The sequence below is a fragment of the Microtus oregoni genome, unplaced genomic scaffold (genome assembly GCF_018167655.1).
Source record: "Microtus oregoni isolate MIOR12 unplaced genomic scaffold, Mior012 000000F_ref0000247, whole genome shotgun sequence".
NCBI lineage: Eukaryota > Metazoa > Chordata > Mammalia > Rodentia > Cricetidae > Microtus > Microtus oregoni.
In genome coordinates, this window is record NW_024543059.1 from 67,498,659 (window position 1) to 67,521,065 (window position 22,407).

At 42.0% G+C, this 22,407-nt stretch overlaps 1 protein-coding gene across 1 annotated transcript; it reads right to left on the reverse strand.

The window, feature by feature from the left end:
• Positions 1-5,054: 5,054 nt before the first annotated feature.
• Positions 5,055-16,742, reverse strand: LOC121450079 (all-trans-retinol dehydrogenase [NAD(+)] ADH7-like; the record flags this gene model as incomplete). Its single annotated transcript, XM_041654782.1, is given in 8 exon segments — positions 5,055-5,961; positions 7,912-8,050; positions 9,809-9,944; positions 11,408-11,668; positions 13,627-13,843; positions 13,932-14,019; positions 14,289-14,427; positions 16,635-16,742. Coding segments are annotated over 8 exon segments (1,113 nt in total), but the record flags the coding sequence as incomplete, so codon positions are not given.
• Positions 16,743-22,407: the final 5,665 nt, after the last annotated feature.

Genomic DNA, 22,407 nt, shown 5'->3' on the forward strand with positions numbered 1-22,407 from the left:
GCATAACCAACAGAATACAAGAGATAGAAGAAAGAATCTCAGATTCTGAAGATACCATAGAGAAAATAAACACTCTGATCAAAGAAAACAGCAAGTCCAACAAACTCTCATCACAAAATATTCAGGAAATATGGGACACAATAAAAAGACCAAACCTAAGAATAATAGGAGTAGAAGAAGGAGAAGAAGTGCAGCTCAATGGTCCAGAAAATATATTTAATAAAATTATAGAAGAAAACTTTCCCAACCTAAAGAAAGATATACCTATGAAGGTTCAAGAAGCATACAGAACACCGAATAGGCTGGATCAAAAAAGAACATCCCCTCGCCATATAATTATCAAAACACAAAGCTTACAGAATAAGGAAAGAATATTAAGAGCTGCAAAGGAAAAAGGCCAAATTACTTATAAAGGTAAACCTATCAGACTTACACCTGACTTCTCCATGGAAACCATGAAAGCCAGAAGGTCCTGGATAGATGTACTTCAGAAACTAAGAGACCATGGATGCAAGCCCAGATTACTATACCCAGCCAAGCTTTCGTTCACTATAAATGGAGAAAATAAAATTTTCCAGGATAAAAACAAATTCAAACAATACGCAGCCACAAATCCAGCCTTACAGAAAGTAATAGAAGGAAAATTACTAACCAAGAAGTCCAACAATGACCACAATAAATCAGACATCTAGAGACCCTTCACCAACACAAATCAAAGAAGGGAAACACACAAACTCTACGACTAAAAAAATGACCGGAGTTAACATCCACTGGTTATTAATATCACTTAATGTCAATGGACTCAACTCACCTATTAAAAGGCACAGGCTAAGAGATTGGATACGAAAACAGGATCCAACATTCTGCTGTTTACAAGAAACCCACCTCAACCACAAAGACAGGCACCTACTCAGAGTAAAGGGCTGGGAAAAGGCTTATCAAGCAAATGGACCTAAGAAACAAGCAGGTGTGGCCATACTAATCTCTAACAAAGTTGACTTCAAACTTAAATCAATCAGAAGAGATGGAGAGGGGCATTTTATACTCATAACAGGAACAGTTTAGCAGGATGAAGTCTCAATTCTGAACATCTATGCCCCTAATTTAAAAGCACCCACGTACATAAAAGAAACATTGCTAAAACTCAAGGCAGCCATCAAACCACACACACTAATAGTAGGAGACTTCAACACTCCTCTCTCACCAATGGACAGGTCAAACAGACAGAAACCTAACAGAGAAATAAGAGAATTAATGGAGGTAATGAATCAAATGGACTTAACAGACATCTATAGAACATTCCACCCAAATAGGAAAGAATATACCTTCTTCTCTGCAGCTCATGGAACCTTCTCAAAAATCGACCACATAGTCGGTAACAAAGCAAACATCCACAGTTACAAAAAAATATTAGTAACCACCTGTGTCTTATCAGATCACCATGGATTAAAGTTAGAATTCAACAACAATGCTACCCCCAAAAAGCCTACAAACTCATGGAAACTGAACAGTCAACTACTGAACCATACCTGGATTAAGGAAGAAATTAAGAAAGAAATTAAAGTCTTCCTGGAATTCAATGAAAATAAAGAAACAACATACTTAAACTTATGGGACACTAAGAAAGCAGTCCTAAGAGGAAAGTTCATAGCACTAAGTGCCCACTTAAAGAAAACAGAGAAAGCTCACATTGGAGACTTAACAGCCCAACTGAAAGCTCTAGAAAAAAAAGAAGCAGACTCACCTAGGAGGAGTAGAAGACTGGAAATAATCAAACTGAGGGCTGAAATCAACAAAATAGAAACACAGAAAACAATCCAAAGAATCAATGAAACAAAAAGCTGGTTTCTGGAGAAAATCAACAAGATTGACAAACCCCTATCCAAACTAATCAAACGGCAGAGAGAGAATTTGCAAATTAATAAGATCAGAAATGAAAAGGGGGACATAACCACAGACACAGAGGAAATTCAGAGAATCATTAGATCTTACTACAAAAGCCTATATGCCACAAAACTGGAAAATGTAAAGGAAATGGACACTTTTTTAGATAAATACCATATACCAAAGTTAAACCAGGACCAGGTGAACAATCTAAATAGACCTGTTAGTCGCGAAGAATTAGAAGAGGTTATCAAAAACCTCCCTACCAAAAAAAGCCCAGGCCCAGATGGTTTCAATGCGGAATTCTACCAGAACTTCCAAGAAGACCTAATACCTATACTCCTTAATGTATTTCACAATATAGAAACAGAAGAGTCATTGCCAAATTCCTTTTATGAAGCTACAGTTACTCTGATACCAAAACCGCACAAAGACTCAACCAAGAAAGAAAATTATAGACCAATCTCACTCATGAACATCGATGCAAAAATCCTCAACAAAATACTGGCAAACCGAATCCAAGAACACATTAGGAAAATTATCCATTATGACAAGTAGGCTTCATCCCAGGGATGCAGGGCTGGTTCAACATACGAAAATCTATCAATGTAATCCAGCATATAAATAAACTGAAAGAAAAAAACCATATGATCATTTCATTAGATGCTGAAAAAGCATTTGACAAAATTCAACACCCCTTTATGATAAAAGTATCGGAGAGATTAGGGATACAAGGGTCATACCTAAATATAATAAAAGCTATATACAGCAAGCCGACAGCTAACATTAAATTAAATGGAGAGAAACTTAAAGCCATCCCACTAAACTCAGGAACACGACAAGGCTGTCCACTCTCGCCATACCTCTTCAATATAGTACTTGAAGTTCTAGCAATAGCAATAAGACAACATAAGGGGATCAAAGGGATTCGAATTGAAAAGGAAGAAGTTAAACTTTCGTTATTTGCAGATGATATGATAGTGTACATAAGCGACCCCAAAAACTCCACCAAAGAACTTTTACAGCTGATAAACACCTTTAGTAATGTGGCAGGATACTAGATAAACTCCAAAAAATCAGTCGCCCTCTTATACACAAAGGATATGGAAGCAGAGAGGGAAATCAGAGAAGCTTCACCTTTCACAATAGCCACAAACAGCATAAAATATCTTGGGGTAACTCTAACCAAGGAAGTGAAAGATCTATTTGACAAGAACTTTAAGGCATTGAAGAAAGAAATTGAGGAGTATACCAGAAAATGGAAGGACCTTCCTTGCTCTTGGATTGGGAGGATCAACATAGTAAAAATGGCAATTCTACCAAAGGCAATTTATAGATTCAATGCAATCCCCATCAGGGTCCCATCAAAATTCTTCACAGATCTTGAGAGGACAATAATCAACTTTATATGGAAAAACAAAAAACCCAGGATAGCCAAAACAATCCTATACAATAAAGGATTGTCTGGAGGCATTACCATCCCTGACTTCAAACTCTATTACAGAGCTACAGTGATGAAAACAGTGTGGTACTGGCATAAAAACAGAGAAGTTGACCAATGGAATCGTATAGAAGACCCGAATTTTAACCCACAAACCTATGAACACCTCATTTTTGATAAAGGAGCCAAAAGTATACAATGGAAGAAAGAAAGCATTTTTAACAAATGGTGCTGGCATAACTGGATGTCAACCTGTAGACGAATGAAAATAGACCCATATCTATCACCATGCACAAAACTCAAGTCCAAATGGATTAAAGACCTCATTATCAGTCAGAACACAGTGAACCTGATAGAAGAGAAAGTGGGAAGTACCCTACAGGAGATGGGCACAGGAGATCGCTTCCTATGTGTAACCCCAACAGCACAGACTTTAAGGGCAACATTGAATAAATGGGACCTACTAAAACTGAGAAGCTTCTGTAAAGCAAAGGACACTGTCACCAAGACAAATAGGCAACCTACTGACTGGGAGAAGATCTTCACCAACCCCGCAACAGACAAAGGTCTGATCTCCAAAATATATAGAGAACTCAGGAAACTAGACTTTAAAATGCTAATTAACCCAATTAAAAAATGGGGCACTGAACTGAACAGAGAATTCTCAGCAGAGGAAGTTCAAATGGCCAAAAGACACTTAAGGTCATGCTCAACCTCCTTAGCAATCAGGGAAATGCAAATCAAAACAACTTTGAGATATCATCTTACACCTGTCAGAATGGCTAAAATAAAAAACTCCAATGATAGCCTTTGCTGGAGAGGCTGTGGAGGAAGGGGAACACTCATCCATTGCTGGTGGGAATGCAATCTTGTGCAACCACTTTGGAAATCGGTGTTTCGGTTTCTCAGGAAATTCGGGATCAACTTACCCCTGGACCCAGCAATACCACTCCTGGGAATATACCCAAGAGATGCCCTATCACATGACAAGAGCATTTGTTCAACTATGTTCATAGCAGTATAATTTGTAATAGCCAGAACCTGGAAACAACCTAGATGCCCTTCAATGGAAGAATGGATGAAGAAAGTATGGAATATCTACACATTAGAGTACTATGCTGCGGTAAAAAACAATGACTTCTCGAATTTTGCATGCAAATGGATGGAAATAGAAAACACTATCCTGAGTGAGGTATCCCAGAGCCAAAAAGATGAACATGGGATGTACTCACTCATAATTGGTTTCTAGCCATAAACAAGGGTCACGGAGTCTACACTTGGTGATCCCAAAGAAGCTAAGTAAGAAGGTGAACCAAAGGAAAAGCACATAGTTGTCCTCTTGGCTATGGGAAGTAGACAAAATTGCCAGGGAGAAGATTGAGATCTTGGGGGTGGGGTGGGATGGGGGTAAGGGGAGATGGGGAGAGAGGGGGGAGAGGGGGAGAATGGGGGGGGGCTTGGGAAAGGGGGAGGATTGGGATGAAGGAAGGTTGGATGGGGGAGCACGGAAGCACGGTTCTTAGTTAAGGGAGCCACCTTAGGGTTGGCAAGAGACTTGAACCTAGAGTGGCTCCCAGATACCCAAGCCAAGGTCCCCAGAGAAAAAATAAAATTAATTATAAGTAATAAAAAAAACGAGAAAAATAAAAAAAAAGAAACCATTTTGTGTAACTTTTGATTTTATTGAGAACTTTCAGTCAGGCGTACATGCTGGTAATCCTAGCTTGAAGCTGTCTCAGACCACATGCTAGGCCAGTCTGATACATACCACAATGAAGTTTCAACACATATTACATGTATGTACATTCCACAGACAGATGCAGATAAATACATGCTAGTGTCGTTACAGCAAAATAGAAACATCTTCATGTAGTTATTATCATGTAACTAGGGTCTTAAGGACTTGTAATTCTACTTTATTAAACTGAATATTGTGCTAAACACCACAAAGTGCTTATAGCCATATTTCATATTTAATTGCTATTCTAAATTTTTTGTCTTTTTTTTAATTTTTTGTCTTATAGGCTATTAATGTATACCAACAAATAGTCCCAGACACTGTTGAGCCTTTTGAATGTCACAAAGTTTTATAATGATAACTCTTAAGGTTAATTATTGAAAAATGTGCCCGTCCCTTAAGTTTCCCAATTTCTTTATCTAATCAAGTAGTGTGTGCAATTTCACAATCTAATTCAAGTTAATTTATAACACATTTTAAAAGCATTTCTGTCAAAAAAAAATCAGAATGAGGAGTTGTGTGTCTTTGATGGTTTTCTCCATGCTGCGTCTACCTTAAGTCCCAACAACCAGGCAAAATTCTGCAAACAATCCCTTTTCTAGCAAATAGAAATCCAAGTATATGTTTATAAAAATATAGAATTATAGCCTTAGAAAACACAAAACACTTAATGTTACTATTGAGTTCCCTGCTAATCCTTGGCACTTGGTAAACTAAAATGATAAAGGTTTGTCAAACTCTACAGAGCCTGTATATCTTCATTGAATCTACTTCTGCATGTGTTTCTGAGACAGACTCATGATCTCAGGGGGCACTGTTGGGAAGAAGGTTTCCGGTCACAGTCACTAGCACAGAGCACCCACCTCTCAGATCTTAGAAGGTCAGGACCGTGCGAATGCTGAAATGGATAATGAACAGCCTTTAGTCATTTGTGCATAAGATGTATGCATATGTGTGCATGTAGGAGTATGTGTATATGTATGTATGTATGCATGAGTGTACGTGTATGAGTATGTGTATATGTATATATATGCATGCATATATGTGCTCGTATGTATATGTGTGTATGTATATATGTATGCAAATATATGTATGAGTATGTGTGTATGTGTATATGTATATAGTTTTTAAAAAAGAAAAATGTTCCTTTCTATTATAAAAGTTATATAATTAATTCCGTTAAGGAAAAGTCATCTGGGTTTGAGGTCCACGCCTTCTGTGCCTTCTGCTGAGGGAAGCCCAGTGGATAAAGAATTGACTCTGGGAGTACCTACTTAAATTGCAATTGTCAACAAGAAAGAGTTTGTCCTGCAATAACAGGACTAAGGCCATGACGGGGAGAATGGGAAAGACAATCCAAGAGGGTGTAGACTCCTCAATGCCTACGAGATGGTAAAAGCAGGCAAGACCTACCTTCCCTGTACCCCAGATACAGGAACTGGGGGAGAGTGGGTGTTGTGTTCTTAGTTACTGAATATTAGATTACTTAATAAATGAAAGGGGGCTTTAGTTCAGTAATAAAGCCACTCTGGCACATTGACACTGGAGAAGGCTGACTGGGATTGGAAAACAGAAAGCAGAAGGCCCATTAAGTTAGTGTCAGCATGCCCAGAGGAGCCAGGATCAGACTGGGCCGAAACGATGATTATGGGCAGGGAAGAGGAGAGACACTGGAGGAGAGGGGATGGGCAGGGGTGAGTGTGTGAGGTCCTGTCTGCAGGTCTCAGCATCACTTTGGACACACTGGGCAGGAGTCAGAATGAAGATGCAGAGCTGTGGTTTCGGCTCTGTAAAAGCAGAACAAGTGTCATCGTCTGCTTAGATGTACAAAAGCAAGAGTTGTTTGGTGAACTAGACAGAAGTGAAACACTCCGGGGGTCCTGTGCAGGAGGTCATGGACATTGAAGGGCTCAGGTTTGCAAATGTCATTTGGGAAGTTTCTGCATAGGGAGATAGGAGAAGTAAGATTTCCAAAAGCAGTTTTGTTTATTTGGAAAACAACTAGCAACTATTTTTTTTTGAACCATACTAAAATATTAGTTCTGTGTATGTAAATAAATTTCGACTTTTCTCCAGGTAGAAGCCCATTCATTGTGGACTTGTTTAAAAATTAAAATTTGAACAGTGTACATAATATTATGACTCTGTCAACTGCATCAGGCAGGGAAAGAACACGGAAGAGAAACGTTAGTTCCTGTTATAGCAGAATCCAAACCCACTGCATGCTGTGGGCGCTCGATATTTACACAACCCATGAACATCGTCTATTCTGATCTCACAGGCGGGTCCCAGACTCCATAAGGAAAGGGGAGCTCAACTTTGACTCCTTCCCACTCCACCTTGCTCTTGCCTGGTGCTCAGGAGGGAGAAGAGGGCGAGAGGAACAGCCGCTGTTTGCCCGGCTTACAGCGCTTCGGGTGAGAAGTCTCGCCTGTGTGAACAGAGTGTACCCTGGCAATGCTCCCGTGAGACCAGATATTATTTATTTGCCTTTTGTAACCTTAGTTTCATCAGCTGGATATGGCAAGAATAATATCCGAGAAACAAAATCCAGAAAGCAAACAAGTTGCAAAAGAGTTTTGGGAACTATAAATATGTTCATTGCGGCACTGCTGGAGAATTCTAGCAGCTTTATGTTTAAAAAAAAATGGCCAATGAAATCCATCTTCTGTGAAAAACTAAAGCCTAGAGTATTTAAAAGAGCTCATATAGGGCTGACCTTCTAAGAGAGTAGTTATGTTTCCCTGGCTAGCTTAAATGATCCAAAAGAAGGGAAGAAGATGGGTATATTTATAAATACTAATTTTTAAAAGTGGGAAAGCATCAAAAGACACCATAAGAAACATACCTTTGCCCTGAATAAAGCAATTCAAATCCTTCATTGATGTTTTTGAAAGGCAAGGTGTGGGTTACCAACTGGTCCAGGTCAAACTTCTTCTCCAGGAGCTCAGTCACCAGTTTGGGGACATCATCTCTGCTCTTCCAACCTGTGCGTAAACTCGGGCTAGTTCTGCATGCGTCGCTATACAATCCTCACATTTTATGGCATTATATTTGTGTCATTTCTCTTATGCATTCTCGACATCCCCCAGTTGAGTCATTCCCAACATACAAGTGAGCTGTATTTCTCCCATTTAAGAAACTACGGCTCACAAACCCCTTCCTGATTCCTGTGTCTCCTTCCTGTTGTCCCACACCTCTGTGTCGCACAGAACCACAGAGAGAACCGTCTCCCCTGCACTCTTTCTGGTTCCAGTCCCTTTGATTCTCTCGCGAGTTCACCCTAGATGGATTTATACTGTAGCACACTGTCCTTCCAGCTCTAGCCTAGCTTTCTCCCATGGTCATTTTGGCACAGTGGTCGACTAGGATTCCTATGTTAATTTGTACTCTGGGGAGTCTTGGTGGTTGAAGTCCCCCTGCCCCTCACTCTGCTCACTTGCTTCCTGTCACGTTATCATCTTCATTCCTCATTCTCCTACCTCAGCTAGGAAAAGATCATTCTGTAAGATAGAAACCTCCACATCTCCCAGACTTCTACTGTGTCCCAGGGCTTAGTTCTCTACCTTTTCTCCTCTTTGTGTCTCTCAGGTGATCTCTTCTATTCTAAAGACTTCAAATAAGCTATATTTACAACATTTCTGTGTCTGTCTCTAGTGAGACCTTTCCTTGAGCGAGAGGCTCATAGCTAGCAGCCTATCTATAGCATGTGTTCCTCAAAGTATCTGAAAATCAGAAGGCTTAACAATATATCCAACATTGAATTTTGTACTATAAACATGCGACTAAGAGTGTTGTTGTCACCGTGGGATCAACACTAAATGATCCTAGAAAGGAGTAGAGTAACAGTGGTAAACGCTAGCCATATAAATGTCACGTGACCACTCTTGATCTCCATCCCCTTCCCACTAGTCCCCAACTTGCTCCTTCTGCAGTCTGGAAATCTGAACATGGATCATCATCAACTTAATTGCAACATTAATTTTTTTATTATTCCATTCATATTTTGTTTGTATTTTCCAACAAATTATATACTTCTCTAATTCAAGAACAATCATCTTTCTCCTTCTTACGTTCTCAACGGACACTCAAATGGTTATTATTCTCTCTGTATAAGACAGAATCTAATATGAGGAGTACCACCTATGTTCCTAGTGCTGCATGAAGGTACCAGAGAATGAGACATCATGGGCAGGGATCGAAAATGTCATTATACTGCCTACTGCAGGAGAGTGATTCTGGCCTCATCCTTACAGCTTCTTTGTTATTTGGGGTGGAAGTTGAACTGTCCCTATGGAATGTGGCATTCCAGCTGTTTATTTATTTGGGCTCCGGGCACAGAACTTTTGCCAAGGTCTTCATGAGTAGGGCAAGCTCTCTGTCATAAGTGAGTGTCGTGTGTGTGTGTGTGTGTGTGTGTATGGAAAACAATAGATGTCATCAGAATTTTCTGCCATGGAAGTCATCCCGGTGGAGACAATGTCTGATGCCTTTTATTCAGGCTTTTGGGTCACAGGAGTTGCAGATACTAAAGTGTGCCCCCTGGTGCTAGCCCTGAGTCACTAACGGAACAGATAGCTGTCTTTTGTGTGATTGCTATGGCAGCTCCACTTGGGGTCATTTAACCACTCATCCTTGGAAGAATGTACTTGGAAGGTGAGGAGATGAGAAGACAAACCTCTCTCGCTTGATAGGCAGGAGAAGGAAAGTTACTACTTGCTGTCCAGGGGCCCAGCTGCTCTCACCTCCAAAGACGCAACCCTTCCACGTCCGCCCAGTGAAGAGCAGCATTGGGTCATAACTGAGCATCTTGGCTGATGGAGGAGCGCCAACCACCACACTGGTTCCATAGTTCATATGGCAAGATGAGAGGGCATCAACCTGAGTTCAAAATGAAGGAGATTGTTTGCTTATGGAGGTCATGGGCTCAGGAATGACATCAGGTGGTCAGAGTTCCAGTAGTTAACATGGTTTCCAACTACCAAATCTTATGTTTCTATTTGATTTAAAACGTCTCAGTGCAACTTTAGTCCTTAATAATCCCTACCAGCATATACCTCTTAGGATATCAAGTAGACTTTACTGTGGTCATTGTAATTGTCATTGTTTTTTAGTATGTTTAATCAACCTTCAGTGACTAACATTCATACCAACATGAAGACTTCAGATAAGCCTTAGTTGTTATTTGAGCTAAATCAATTAGATAAATTAAATCAATTAGAATGAAATTTTCATTTGAAAATTAAGCACAAACCCTAAAATATGAGGCAACGGAGTTTCTTGGCAACATCTCTGGCTCTAGGTCCACGTTTTTGTTCATTCGTCCTTCCGGTTATTCATTAATAACACTTGAATACCCAGTAGATAGCAACACCTGACAGTGTGCTTCAGACGGCATGTCTCAAGCTTCCACCTCAGAATGAGCGGACCTCACAGTGGATCTGTCTGGCTCCCTGCTCTGTAATGGGCGCCCTAGAATGCTACAGTCACTCCAGAACACATTCCAGGTGACACCAAAGAGGGGCTGTGGCGGGGATGATGAGCTGGAGGTTTCTTCTCCATTTCCAAATAAATGCCTTAGAGCAAATTTCACCAGTTAAGAGAGCAAGACTGGCTTTGTCCAGTTTCCAGGACTCCTAATTCTACACAAGGCCATGGCTTTGTAATTCCAAGAACTCTGTGCTGTCAGCCGTGGGGTGCCTCAGAGGAGGTGTTGTTCAGAGTGCTGAAGTTCGTGTGTACTGGGGACTGAGGCAGGACAGCTGAGCTGGGTGAAGCCAGGGGAGGTTTGGAGGAAGGTAGCCATGTGTAGACAACCCCTTCCCTCCGCATCGTCTCCTTAGCTCTCCTCAGTTCTCATCACAAAACAAATTCAAGACAGGGAATCACTTTTGCCAAGACCCCCGGGCACACAAGGAAAATAATGGGCCACAGGATGGTTCTAATGACATGATACCTACATGATCAGGTAAAACCGATCTTAAGATTGCGACTTTTAGGCACAATCGTTATGGGGTTATCATTATATTTTTCATCGCATTTTTATGCATTTATTTGTTCATGGGTGTGGGCAAGGGCTTGCCATGGAGTGTGCGTGGAGATCAGAGGACACACTTGTAGGAGCTGGTTCTCTTTTCTACATGTAAGTACTGAAAATCAAATGCAGGTCGTCAGGCTTGGAGACAAGCACCTTCGCCCACTTCGCCGTCTCATCAGTCCTCTTTCCTGGCCTGAGTCACAGATATTCCATAGTTGATTATTAATAAGGCGATGTAAAATGAATTTTAGCCTGAATACATCTTGTAGCTTGGGTACTTTATGGCCCCCTGACTCTTGAGTCTTACCATGGTTTCAAGACGCCCAATAACTTCAAAAGTGTACTGCACGGTGTTCCCGGTCATGTCTGACAGCACCTCGCTGATAGGCTTGGTGGAGTCCTTGGGACTGATACACTCGGTGGCGCCTACAGCCAGGGCCTTTGGGAATTTGTCTTTGTTGATGTCAATTCCAATGATCCTGGAGGCACCAGCTGCCTTACAGCCCATGATGACGGACAGGCCAACTCCTCCCAGGCCGAACACAGCACAGGTGGAGCCAGGGCTGACCTGTGGAGAGGAAAGTTCCTCCAGGAGTTAACAGTGAAACCTGGCAAGGAGTCTCCGTGTCAGGAACACAAAATTCAGAGCATGGCCGTGACTTGGGCCAGGACTCCAGGTGACTTACTCAGATGGCATTGACACCAAAAGAATTAGGAGAAGAAGAATGTCTGAGAAAAGGATTTGCCAAAGTGAAGGCAACATCTGTAGCCCTTACTAAAGGTTTACCCAGAGGCCAGCAGCCTTTGTAGCCGGCGGAGCCCTACCCACAACCCCCTCGGCCCTCACAGGAGGATTAGACAAGCCCTGAGTTCTCTCTGTTGTCTTTCCACAAAGCCATGTGGATTTGTTTTAGGTTCGGTCTGACTGGCAGTGTCTGAATAGCCATGACTCTGAGTCATTTAGAGCTCTAGTGTCTTATTTTGCCCCAGCTAAGTCTAACCTCCATGTGATATGTAATTCAATGGTTGATGGGTAACTCAAGGAAGAAATTCTTCTTAAATCACCTTTGGGATTTTTACCTAGTACTCTGCTAGATTAGAGAAGGGTTCAGCCCCTAGCCATTTTCCTGCTAGAAGAAGAACGAAGATTGGATCCAAATGATCGCTTAGAAACTCACTAGGATTTGGGGTTACACGGAAGCTGTTCTGGTCTTCCCTGTGCCCTCCAACCCGTGTGTGGAAATGTTAGCTTTCTGTACCTCAGCAGCTGGTCCTATTTAGGGGTCATCAAGTTACAATGAGGTCATTAGGAATCGCCTTGCTGTGGCTTAGATGTAGTTAGAGCTATGGCTCATGGGCTGTGTGCTGGGGACTTGGTGTCCAGTGCCACCAAGCAAGTGGCTGTGAAACCCGTGTGGCCTCATGATGAATGAGTGGGTCCTTGAAGGGGTTGTCCTCCACAGGGATTAATTCGTGGGGGACCTTGGTTAGTTCCTTGGAGAGTGGGCTGTGTGGGGTCACATGGTACACTTGGTCTCTGCTCTACCCTGCTGTCTCCAGTTGTTTTTTAAGCTGGTAGAGGTCCCTAGCCAGAGGCTGAAGAGATGGAGCCATGTGAGCTAGAACTTTTGATCCTCAAATACCTGTTTTCTTTTTAACATACCTATATTCAGGCATATCGTTACAGCAACATAAAACCAACTAGCACATCCCCAATCCAATGTGACTAGTGGTCTTATTTTTCAAAAATTGAAATTTAGCTATAGGGGGCTGGAGAGATGGCTCAGTGGTTAAGAGCATTGCCTGCTCTTCCAAAGGTCCTGAGTTCAATTCCCGGCAACCACATGGTGGCTCACAACCATCTGTAATGAGATCAGGTGCCCTCTTCTGGCCTGCAGGCATACACACAGACAGAATATTGTGTACATAATAAATAATTAATTTAAAAAAAAAGAAATTTAGCTATAATGATGCAGTCGGGAAGATGATATGGAAAAACTGGGAGATTGACAGCCATGGCTATAGCAAGAAGAGCAGCCTGAAGCAGGTCCTCCCGCAGCAGGTCCTCCTGCAGCGGTCTGCAGGAGGAAGCAACCCTGCCAGCACTTTGACCGTGGACTTCAGATCTCCAGGACTCAGAAAATAAACCTTTGTTGTTTAAGCCATTGAGTCTGCAGCCCTTGTTACCTTCTCCCCGGTAAACTAACATACCAACATCAGTCAGCCTTCGGTGGGAAAAGAGGTTCGTTTCAGGACTGAATATTAACTTTAGTGATTTAACTTGCTGGAGATGTTGCAGAAACAGAAAGCAGATCCAGAAATTGTAGCTCCATAGATTTAGAAATAAAATTTCTATTTTGACACCCTCCCTTCGCCCCCACGTTTTCTTCCAGTATTTCTACATACAAACAACATGTATGTTTTCCCAGTGTTTCACTCAAATTGTTTAGAGTTGGAAGAAAACCACCCTCTGGAAGGCTGACAGGCAGGAAGGCAGAAGCTACGCTAGTCAGTTCCGATTCTTACCTTGGCGGTTTTAACGGCAGCCCCATAGCCTGTTGAAAACCCACAGCCAATGAGACAGGCTCTCTCGGGAGGAGCCCCGCCGTCAATCTTAGCTACCGAAGATTCATCCAGCACCGTGTACTCCGAGAAGGTGCTAGTGTTCATGAAGTGCTGAACTGGTTTGCCCTTGCATGTGAACCTGGTGGTGCCATCAGCCAGTACTCCACGGCCTGTCAGACTGTTCGATACAGCAAATGCACATATTATTTAAGTCAGTTCAGAAGCTAGCACAGGGAACTCGAGTAACAGTGAAAAATGGCACCTACTCGCTCCGAATGCAGAGATTGCCCTCGGGGTTACGGCAGGCATTACATTCTCTACACTGTGGTAGGAAGAGGGGGATGACTTGGTCACCTAGAAAGAAAGTAGCGCGATGGGAGATGTCATTCATTTGCATTAAGCTATGAAGTAAGGCAGTGTGGGGGCTCATGCCTGCAATCTTAGGACAGTGGCGGGTGGCCCGGGAAGATTGCCAGGCCAGCCTGAGCTCTGTGGTGAGTTTCAGGCTAGCCTTGGAAACATTAAGACTGCTCTCCTGTGTCTCTGTAAGCTGGGTTGCGTCTCTACTGACCCCCAGTGATGATGTACTGCTCCCTTCCATAGCATAACCCAGGCCTCCGTACCTGGTCTCACTGTAGTGACCCCTTCTCCAACACTCTCGACAACCCCAACTGCTTCATGGCCCACGATCACTGGAAACTTGGACACCATTGCTCCTTTTATCACATGGTCATCTGTGCGACAGATTCCTGTGGCCAAAATCTGTTCAAACAAAACAATAATAATAAGCATTGCCCAACCAGCAAGCGGATCATTTTACAATGGGATATTTAACTTGCGCTCTTTAACTCTGTATCATTTTCCCGCATTAGAGTGTTGATGCTAAGACAGTCTGAGCCTAAACCAAGCATCAGGCTAATTTCCCTTGCATCGGGGACATACAGCATTGCTGCTTTCCTTCCTGCTTGGATCTTGGTTCTTTCCTACAGGGAAGAGGTCAGATTAGCACCAAAGCCTACTCAACAAGGGCATCTGAACCAAAGGGTTGTCCAAAAGTGGGGGTTACTGAAGGAAGTCATTGCTTCTCAGGCATAAATGAGTCCCTAGTGAAAGTCCTCTGGGTAGCCCTGATGACACAAGCCTGCAGTTCCATCTACTTGGGAGACAGAGGCAAGAGGATCACAAAGTTCACATCCTGCCCAGGCTGCTACAAAGTGAGTTCAAGGTCAGCCCACTTGACTTAGACTTGGAGACTTGCTGTCTCCAAGCAAGAGGTAAAAACATGGCTAGAGATATAATTCCTTGTCAGAGTGCTTGTCTGGCATGCATGATGCCCAAGGTTCTGTTTCTTGTACCACGTTTACTAATATATACATACATGCATAAGTACACGTCCCAGCACACTGTGAATCCCAGAAGATTGTAAAACAATTCTTGGTCATGCTGTTGATTTTCTATCAAACACCACATTAGTAAAAATTCAACAAATTTTCTCTTTAATGAGCTAGATTAGCATTGTTGTTCTTAATGGACAATATTGGTGAATTTCACAGCCAGCTTAGCTGCTTCCCTAACTATATGCATGAATTGGTTGGAGGATTAGTTGGGAAACCTATTTTTAAGAAGCCAGACTCTGGGCTAGAGATATGGCCTCGGCAGTTAGTTAAGAGCACTGGCTGCTCTTCCAGAGGACCTGGGTTTGTTTCCCAGTACTTACATGGCATCTCACAATGGCATCTCTGTAACTTCAGTTCCAGGGAATCCAATGCCCTATTCTGGCCTTCTCCACGCTAAGAACACATGTGGTGTACAGCGATGCATGCAGATAAACACCCTCTGCTGTGGCCACAAGCATTATACAGTGAAGTGTAGCTGGCAGATCAGTAGAGTAACTCGCAGGAGTATAATCTAATGAGAAACCAAATTTGCAGGGCTTCAGGAACATCTGTCTTTTGAGAAGCCTCTGTCACGTCTGTAAACCCTTATGAAGCCATAGTGCCCCTCTGTTTCTGTGGTGGAATTCATGCCAAAATATCCCTGCAGTGTATAAATTATTCATTGAGCATAACATCTTTCTGTACCGGCAACCGGATGACTTTTCATTTGCCCTTATAATCTTGATATATAAAATAGATACTGGGTTCCTTGGATTCTGGGAAAGGCCTCGGAGAAAGCAAATACGTCTCATTCGGACATCAACAGAAACAAAGCCATGGCTTGGCCTGGAGGTTGAAAATGGCAGGCCCTGGATCTTACACCACCGCAGTTTCCCCTTCAATCTAGCCACCTTGGCTGTTTTCTCTGGGGCTAAGAGATTCTATTCCCCTTAATCAGCTAGCATTTGACCATCCATTTTCCTTCTGAAGCTTATACTGGTTGCCATGGCTACCGGAAATGCTGTGTTCCCAGCCATCACTGGAACGGAAGTACTTAGAGAGTGCACGACACTGTAGTATTTTTCTCCCCTTCTTCTCTGCATTTCTAATGACAAACTCATTGCATAATTATTCACACTTAAGAAATGTGGTTAGTGCATAAGCCCCTCTTTTTCCTCTTCTTAGAACTCTGTACTGATTTAAAGCCCCACCCTTAATTAGGAATTGTTGATTACGTCTGTGTGGATATATAAACTGGAAACCCTGTGGGGATTGGGGAAAAATCAAGAGAGACCACCAGGAGAAAGGAGAACATTGAAAAGGCATCGGGAAGAACATAGGTAGAAAAAACGGAACATGATGAAAAGACGTATGTGAGTTGATTTGTTTACCCTCAGACCCTCTTCTAGTCCGTTTTCGCTTGTTATAGCTTTCCTTCTGAATCCTGAGAGGTTTAAGGGGGGTGGCACCCCAATGTAACCCTCGATAGCCCTCCACATATAAAATAGTAAATACATAACCGTCTAACAGGCAGCTTTCTATATGTAAATGAGATCGTGTTTCAGGTTTATGTGTTCCACACTCCGCTCTTACCTTCACACGAACTTCCTTAGCCTTTGGTGGGGCCACTTCTACTTCCTCGATGGAGAAGGGCTGGTTCATTCCCCATAGTACAGCTGCTTTGCACTTAATAACCTAAGAAGTCAAGAGTCATAACAAGTGTTAAGCATACACACAGACTCCCTGAGTCAAACGTATCACGGAAGATCACATCTAACACTCTGATTTTCAAAGACAGAAACTGAAGTCTTCCAGATCATCTTGTGTCTGATGTAATGGCCTGAAAAATGCAGGCCGGAGACATGGAATGACAGACCCTTGACACACAGCACATAAGGTCAGGGCTGAGATTCACACACTATTCTAATAAAGTAGTCTATCAGTATGATTTCAGACGCGATAAATGAGTGCACCTGTCATCTGTGTATTGCTTATTAATGAAGGCAAGTCTGTAAAATTCTGTGAGGATTTAACCAGTCTTTAATTACAGCTAACTCACTCAGCAATGGTGAAGCAATGAGACAACTCACTTTGTAAGACACTGTGTAAGAAAATGGGCCTCCAAAAGGAGTGGCACTATTAGGAGGTGTGGCCTTGTTGGAGGAAGTGTGTCCCTGTGGGAGTGGGTTTGAGTTATCCTGTGCTCAAGCTACTCTCAGTGGGGTACATAAAGAATTCAAGAAGAATTCTCAGCTCCTTCTCCAGCAACATGTCTTCCCACACATTGTCACGTCCTGCCATGAAGATAATGGACTAAACCTTTGAAGTTATAAGCCTTCCTACTCCCAATTAAATGGTTTTTTTTTATAAAAATTGTTGTGGTCATGGTGTTTCTTCACAGCAATAGAAACCCTAATTAAGACAAAAATTGGTACCAAGGACTGGGGTATTGCTGTGAAAGGTCTGCCTGACCATGCTTTTGTTTGGAGGCATGTGGACTTTTGGGATTTGGGTTAAGCACTGACTAATGGGTCATGAAAGGAGGAGCATGGAAGACAGTGATGCCGAGGGTGATTTGAACTGTAGGGGCCTGGCTCAAGAGGATTCAAAGAATTTTAGTATCTCGCCTATTGGTCATTCTTCGGAGGTTTTGGTAAAGAATGTGGCTGCTTTTTGCTTTGTCTGAAAAGTCTACCTGAGGCTAAAGTGAAAAGTTTTGTATTAGTTGTATTGACCAAGAAAATCTCAAAACAGCTTAGTGTAGACCCTGTTGTATGGTTACTAGTGCTAACTCTAGTAAAAATTTAAAATGAAAAGGAGCAAGTTGAGCAAGGAAAAATACAAAATGTACAATTTGAGGACAAAAAGAGCCCCAGGAATTAGAATGGAGCAAAGACCTGTGTTCAAGGATATAAGCAGATTAAGAAATAGAATAAAGGGTGTGGCAACTTCATGGTAAGATCCCACACAACACAGCTAAGTGTCCAATTTGTGGAAAGGCATTAAAGGAAAGCTTCGAGCTGGTGTGATGGTACATGCCTTCAATCCCAGTGCTCTGGGAATTTAAGCAAGCAGGTCTCTTAAATTCAAGATCAGCGTAGTTGACAAATTGAGTCCCAGGACAGTCAAGATTAGGCAGCAAAGGAAACCATGGAAAGCAGAAGGCTGGTAAATACATAACTGAACAAGGAGGCCATGACCTAGCTCTACCAAACAGCAGAACTTGACAACTTCAGCCACATCTTTCTGGCTTTAGAGTCAGTGATAGGAGAAAGGGGTTATAGAATCTTCCTCCAAGACTAAGAAAAGCTGTTGAGAACAGGCGTAGCTACAAATATTCTCTATTACACTGGTCCTCCTAGATAGGTTTCTCTCCATCAACCTGATCTCACTCACTAGCTCGTGTAGCCACTTATAAAATAACCACTCTAAGGCTTAATATTAATTGCATATTCTTTGGCCTATTAGCTTAGGCTTCTTATTAACTAACTCTTACATCTTAAATTTTCATGAAAAGAAGACACGTTTGCTCCTAGCAGCACCAATTTACTTCGAGAAGATGATGGGAATTGAAGAAATTCCATATGGAGATTGCTTTCATGTGGCTAAGTTAGCCACTGGGCAAGAAACTGCCCTTGCCTTGACTTCTGACAGTATGCTGTACAAACTGGACATGCAGGACACACAGGAAAGTAACTGCTGAACTTTGCCAAAACAAAATGTGAAGTCCTTCAAAGTTCCTGCTTCAAAGAAGAATCTGTGAGATTCCACAGTGTTGCAGAGGAACCTTTAGTGACTATCCAGGGGGCCAGAGGTCTCTGTCATTTCTGTAGTTTTGAAAGCAGACACTATACCTCCTTTCTACTTAGGTAATATGATATCCTTCTGGGGTCTTTGATGAAGTTGAAGACTAGATAGTTAAAGTTACAGTTTTCCTAAGTTACAATAGAAGGTATATATTGAGTACAGAACTTTAGACTCATCAGGATAGAATAGATAATAGTGATTTCTCTGAATTTGCCAAATGCAAAGGGACTGGAGATTGTAAGTGTAATTCTTACTTGATAAATGTTCTTATTGTATATAGTTTTACTAAGTTTAAGTTAAGCCCTTTCTTTTTAGTAAGACAAAATGGGGAAATATTGTGGAATGTTATTTTAACTAGGCAAAGATGTATTACATTTATTTATGCTGCATTTTTTAATGTGTGTTTAATTATGTAAACACATAAAAGGATTTGTTTCACCTTGCTTGCCTGAGGCACCTGATTGGTCTAATAAGGAGTTTAATGGCCAATAACTAGGCAGGGGAAAGGCAAGGCAGGCCTGCCAGGCAGAGAGAATAAATAGGAGGAGAAATCTAGGCGCAGGAGGTAGTTGGTGGCCCAAAAGAAAAAGTTTGACATACGACACAAGCTACTCCTCGACTTATTGGCCAACTCATGCAAGCTCCTTTAGATGACTCAATACCGTTCAGAGATTAAATGTGGGGAGCATTACACTAGAAGCAGGTGAGTGGCAGAAAGCCACCAGTATCTCAGTTAACATGTACCCTTTGACTAGCTAGGGAAAGCATTTTCAGTTACAGCGTAATCTGGCCAACATGAGACTAGAACCCTCACACCACTTAAAGGCAGTGACAGAGAACATGGAGGAACTTTTATAGTCAACAATGGCAGTAAAAACTGTCACAAAGGAAACAATAGTTCAGCAGAGGCAATCCCCCACTGTCTCATCCTGCTGTGTAACTCAGGCTTCAGGCTGGTCCCTTACTTAACAACCACCTGAGTGCTGGGAGTATGGGAATCTATGATGCTCTGGAAGTGTTGTGTACTGAGGGACAACAGAATTCTCAAGTAGAACACAGATATGCCCTAGGAGAGGATACTGAAAGTAAAATGGGAAAGGTCACCTTGTTGGATGTACAGAAAGCTTCACCAAATCAACAAATAAAGTCCAGTATTTTTTTCCTAATGAAGTTAAGACATAGACATAAGGGAAAGTCATGTAGAGATGGCAAGAAGAATACCTCCTAAACAAGGCTCCAAAAGGAACCAATGTTCTCAACATCTGTTCTCAGGATCCCAGACCCCAGATGTACGAAGAAATGAATCGCTGCCTTTAAGTGACATAGTCCCTGTTATTTGTTGTGGTATCTTTAGCAAATTAATATGATCATCTTTTTAAAAAAAATGAAGTAGCAAAAAATTAGCAGAGGAGGACTGATAGAAGGGAACCTCTGGTGTGGGAAGTGTTGCTTTTATTGGTTAATGAATAAAAAAACTGTTTTGGCCTGTGGTAGGGTAGAGTAGAGCTAGGTGGGGAAAACTAAACTGAAGGCTGGGAGAAAGAAGGCAGAGTTAGGAGAAGCCATATAACCCTGCCAGAGACAAATACCGGACAGAACCCTGCCAGTAAGCCACAGCCACGTGGCAATACACAGATTAATAGAAATGGGTTAAATTAATATATAGGAGCTAGCCAATAAGAAGCTAGAGCTAATAGGCCAAGCAGTGATTTAATTAATACAGTTTCTGTGTGGTTATTTCAGGTCTGGGCAGCCGGGAACAAACAAGCAGCCTTCCTACTACAAACCTCTTTTTCTGAGATGCGTGGAAATACCAGAACAGTTTTGTGGAGCACATAATCCCCCTGTGAACTACCCTACTGTATAACATTGCCAAATGAAAATTCTAAATCCGTTGTGCTATTTATTTTATGTGCTGTATTCTTAATTATAGTTAGGAGATGCTACCCCGAGTCTCTGAACCCTTCGTGACTGTGAGTCACATGAAGAAGGTCACAGAACTGGTTGTATGGTGTTGCCACTAATTGAAGATTCCTTTCAACTCTAAGTCCTATTTATTTCTATGAGAAAAGGTACTGACTTCTGTAGCACAAAACTAATTCTCGTGATTATCAGTTTTTTACAGGATTCCCGACTCAACTTAAGAGGTTTTTGTTCTATCTCTCTTCAATTCTGGCGGGAAAGCTTTTTCATATTCTGACATCCTATTACTGCCTCAGAGACACTTGTGTTACCCGAATTTTAAACGTCATCTTCATCTTCCTAAAATTTTCAGTTGACTAACTGCGAAGTTCTTTAAAAGTAATACAAATATAGGTGTCCCACATCTTAAGCAGTTCTGTACCCATTTAAGACAAGGGCCTATCTATCCCAGTCTTCAAGTGGGAAGAAAAACGGTCTTATTTCTTCAAATTACAGTCACTGTTCAGGGGCTGTTACCTTCTGAAAGAATAAGCATGCTTTATCTCTCGCGTAGTCCTATTTTCTAAGAATGCCTACTCTTACACTTTTAGACAAAGGATGTCCTCAGAGACTTGAAAAGTATGGTTACTTCGTTGTTGACTTCGCATTCCATAATCAGCCTTTCCCATCCTCAACAGTGGCCACATTTTATCCTGCAGCTGCACAGGAGATCCTGGACCCATTAGACTCTGGAAATGAGTTGAGTACACACTGCTGACCCTATGGAAGTCTCCTTGTGGAAACCGTTTGCTCTCTAGAGCAAGTGAATGAATGGCATGAAATTAAATCATGAATAATGCCCATATAAACCACAGTTTTCTTTTTCCCTTTGCTGCCTTCTAGAAGAACTTTCCGCATGTGATTTTCAATCAAATCCTGCTGCTTGCTATTGGCATTCTGACACAATTTCCCCATGTTTCCCCCATATATGCCCACACAACAGCCTCGCTTTTCTCAAGAAACAGCCCTGAACATTTAGTTACTCTACTGGATTCAAAGGTCACAGAAGTAGCCCCCCGCCCTTATTAGCTCAAGAGAATAAGAAAGATGAGATGTTTCCCTTACTTTTCCAGCAGTACCCATCCCGGCTCTCTTGGGTTTGGGGTCTGCAAACAGGGTTGCTTTCTGAGTGATGCTCGGTTCACTGTGCCATGAATAACAGCATCTGCTGCCTTCAATAAATAGCGTGACTTGGAAGTTCTGCCTGCCTTCAGCAACATGATTCATAACCTTGAAACTTTTCCAACCCCAAGCTCCACCCTCCTGCAAATCAAGTGATGAAAACAAATAAAATGACTGTTGGGATTAGACAAAGAGTAAGCCCCTAACAGAAACTGGATAGACCAACTCCACTGTGACGGACGAGAAAGCTCTTCTTACCTACTTTATTTTGGAGCGTATAAAAAGAGGTCAGATTAGTTCGGCTCAGTGCGGTTGATAAAGAATGAACAGAGTGCTTCTAAGTGCAAGCGATTATGTAGGGCAGCGATTTTAGGGATGCGTTTAAGCATTTGGTTTTGCACTCCATCCTGCAGACTTGATATAGCTTGTGGATAGCATGGTTAAATATAAATGAGGGCTAGAGGTATGACTCTGA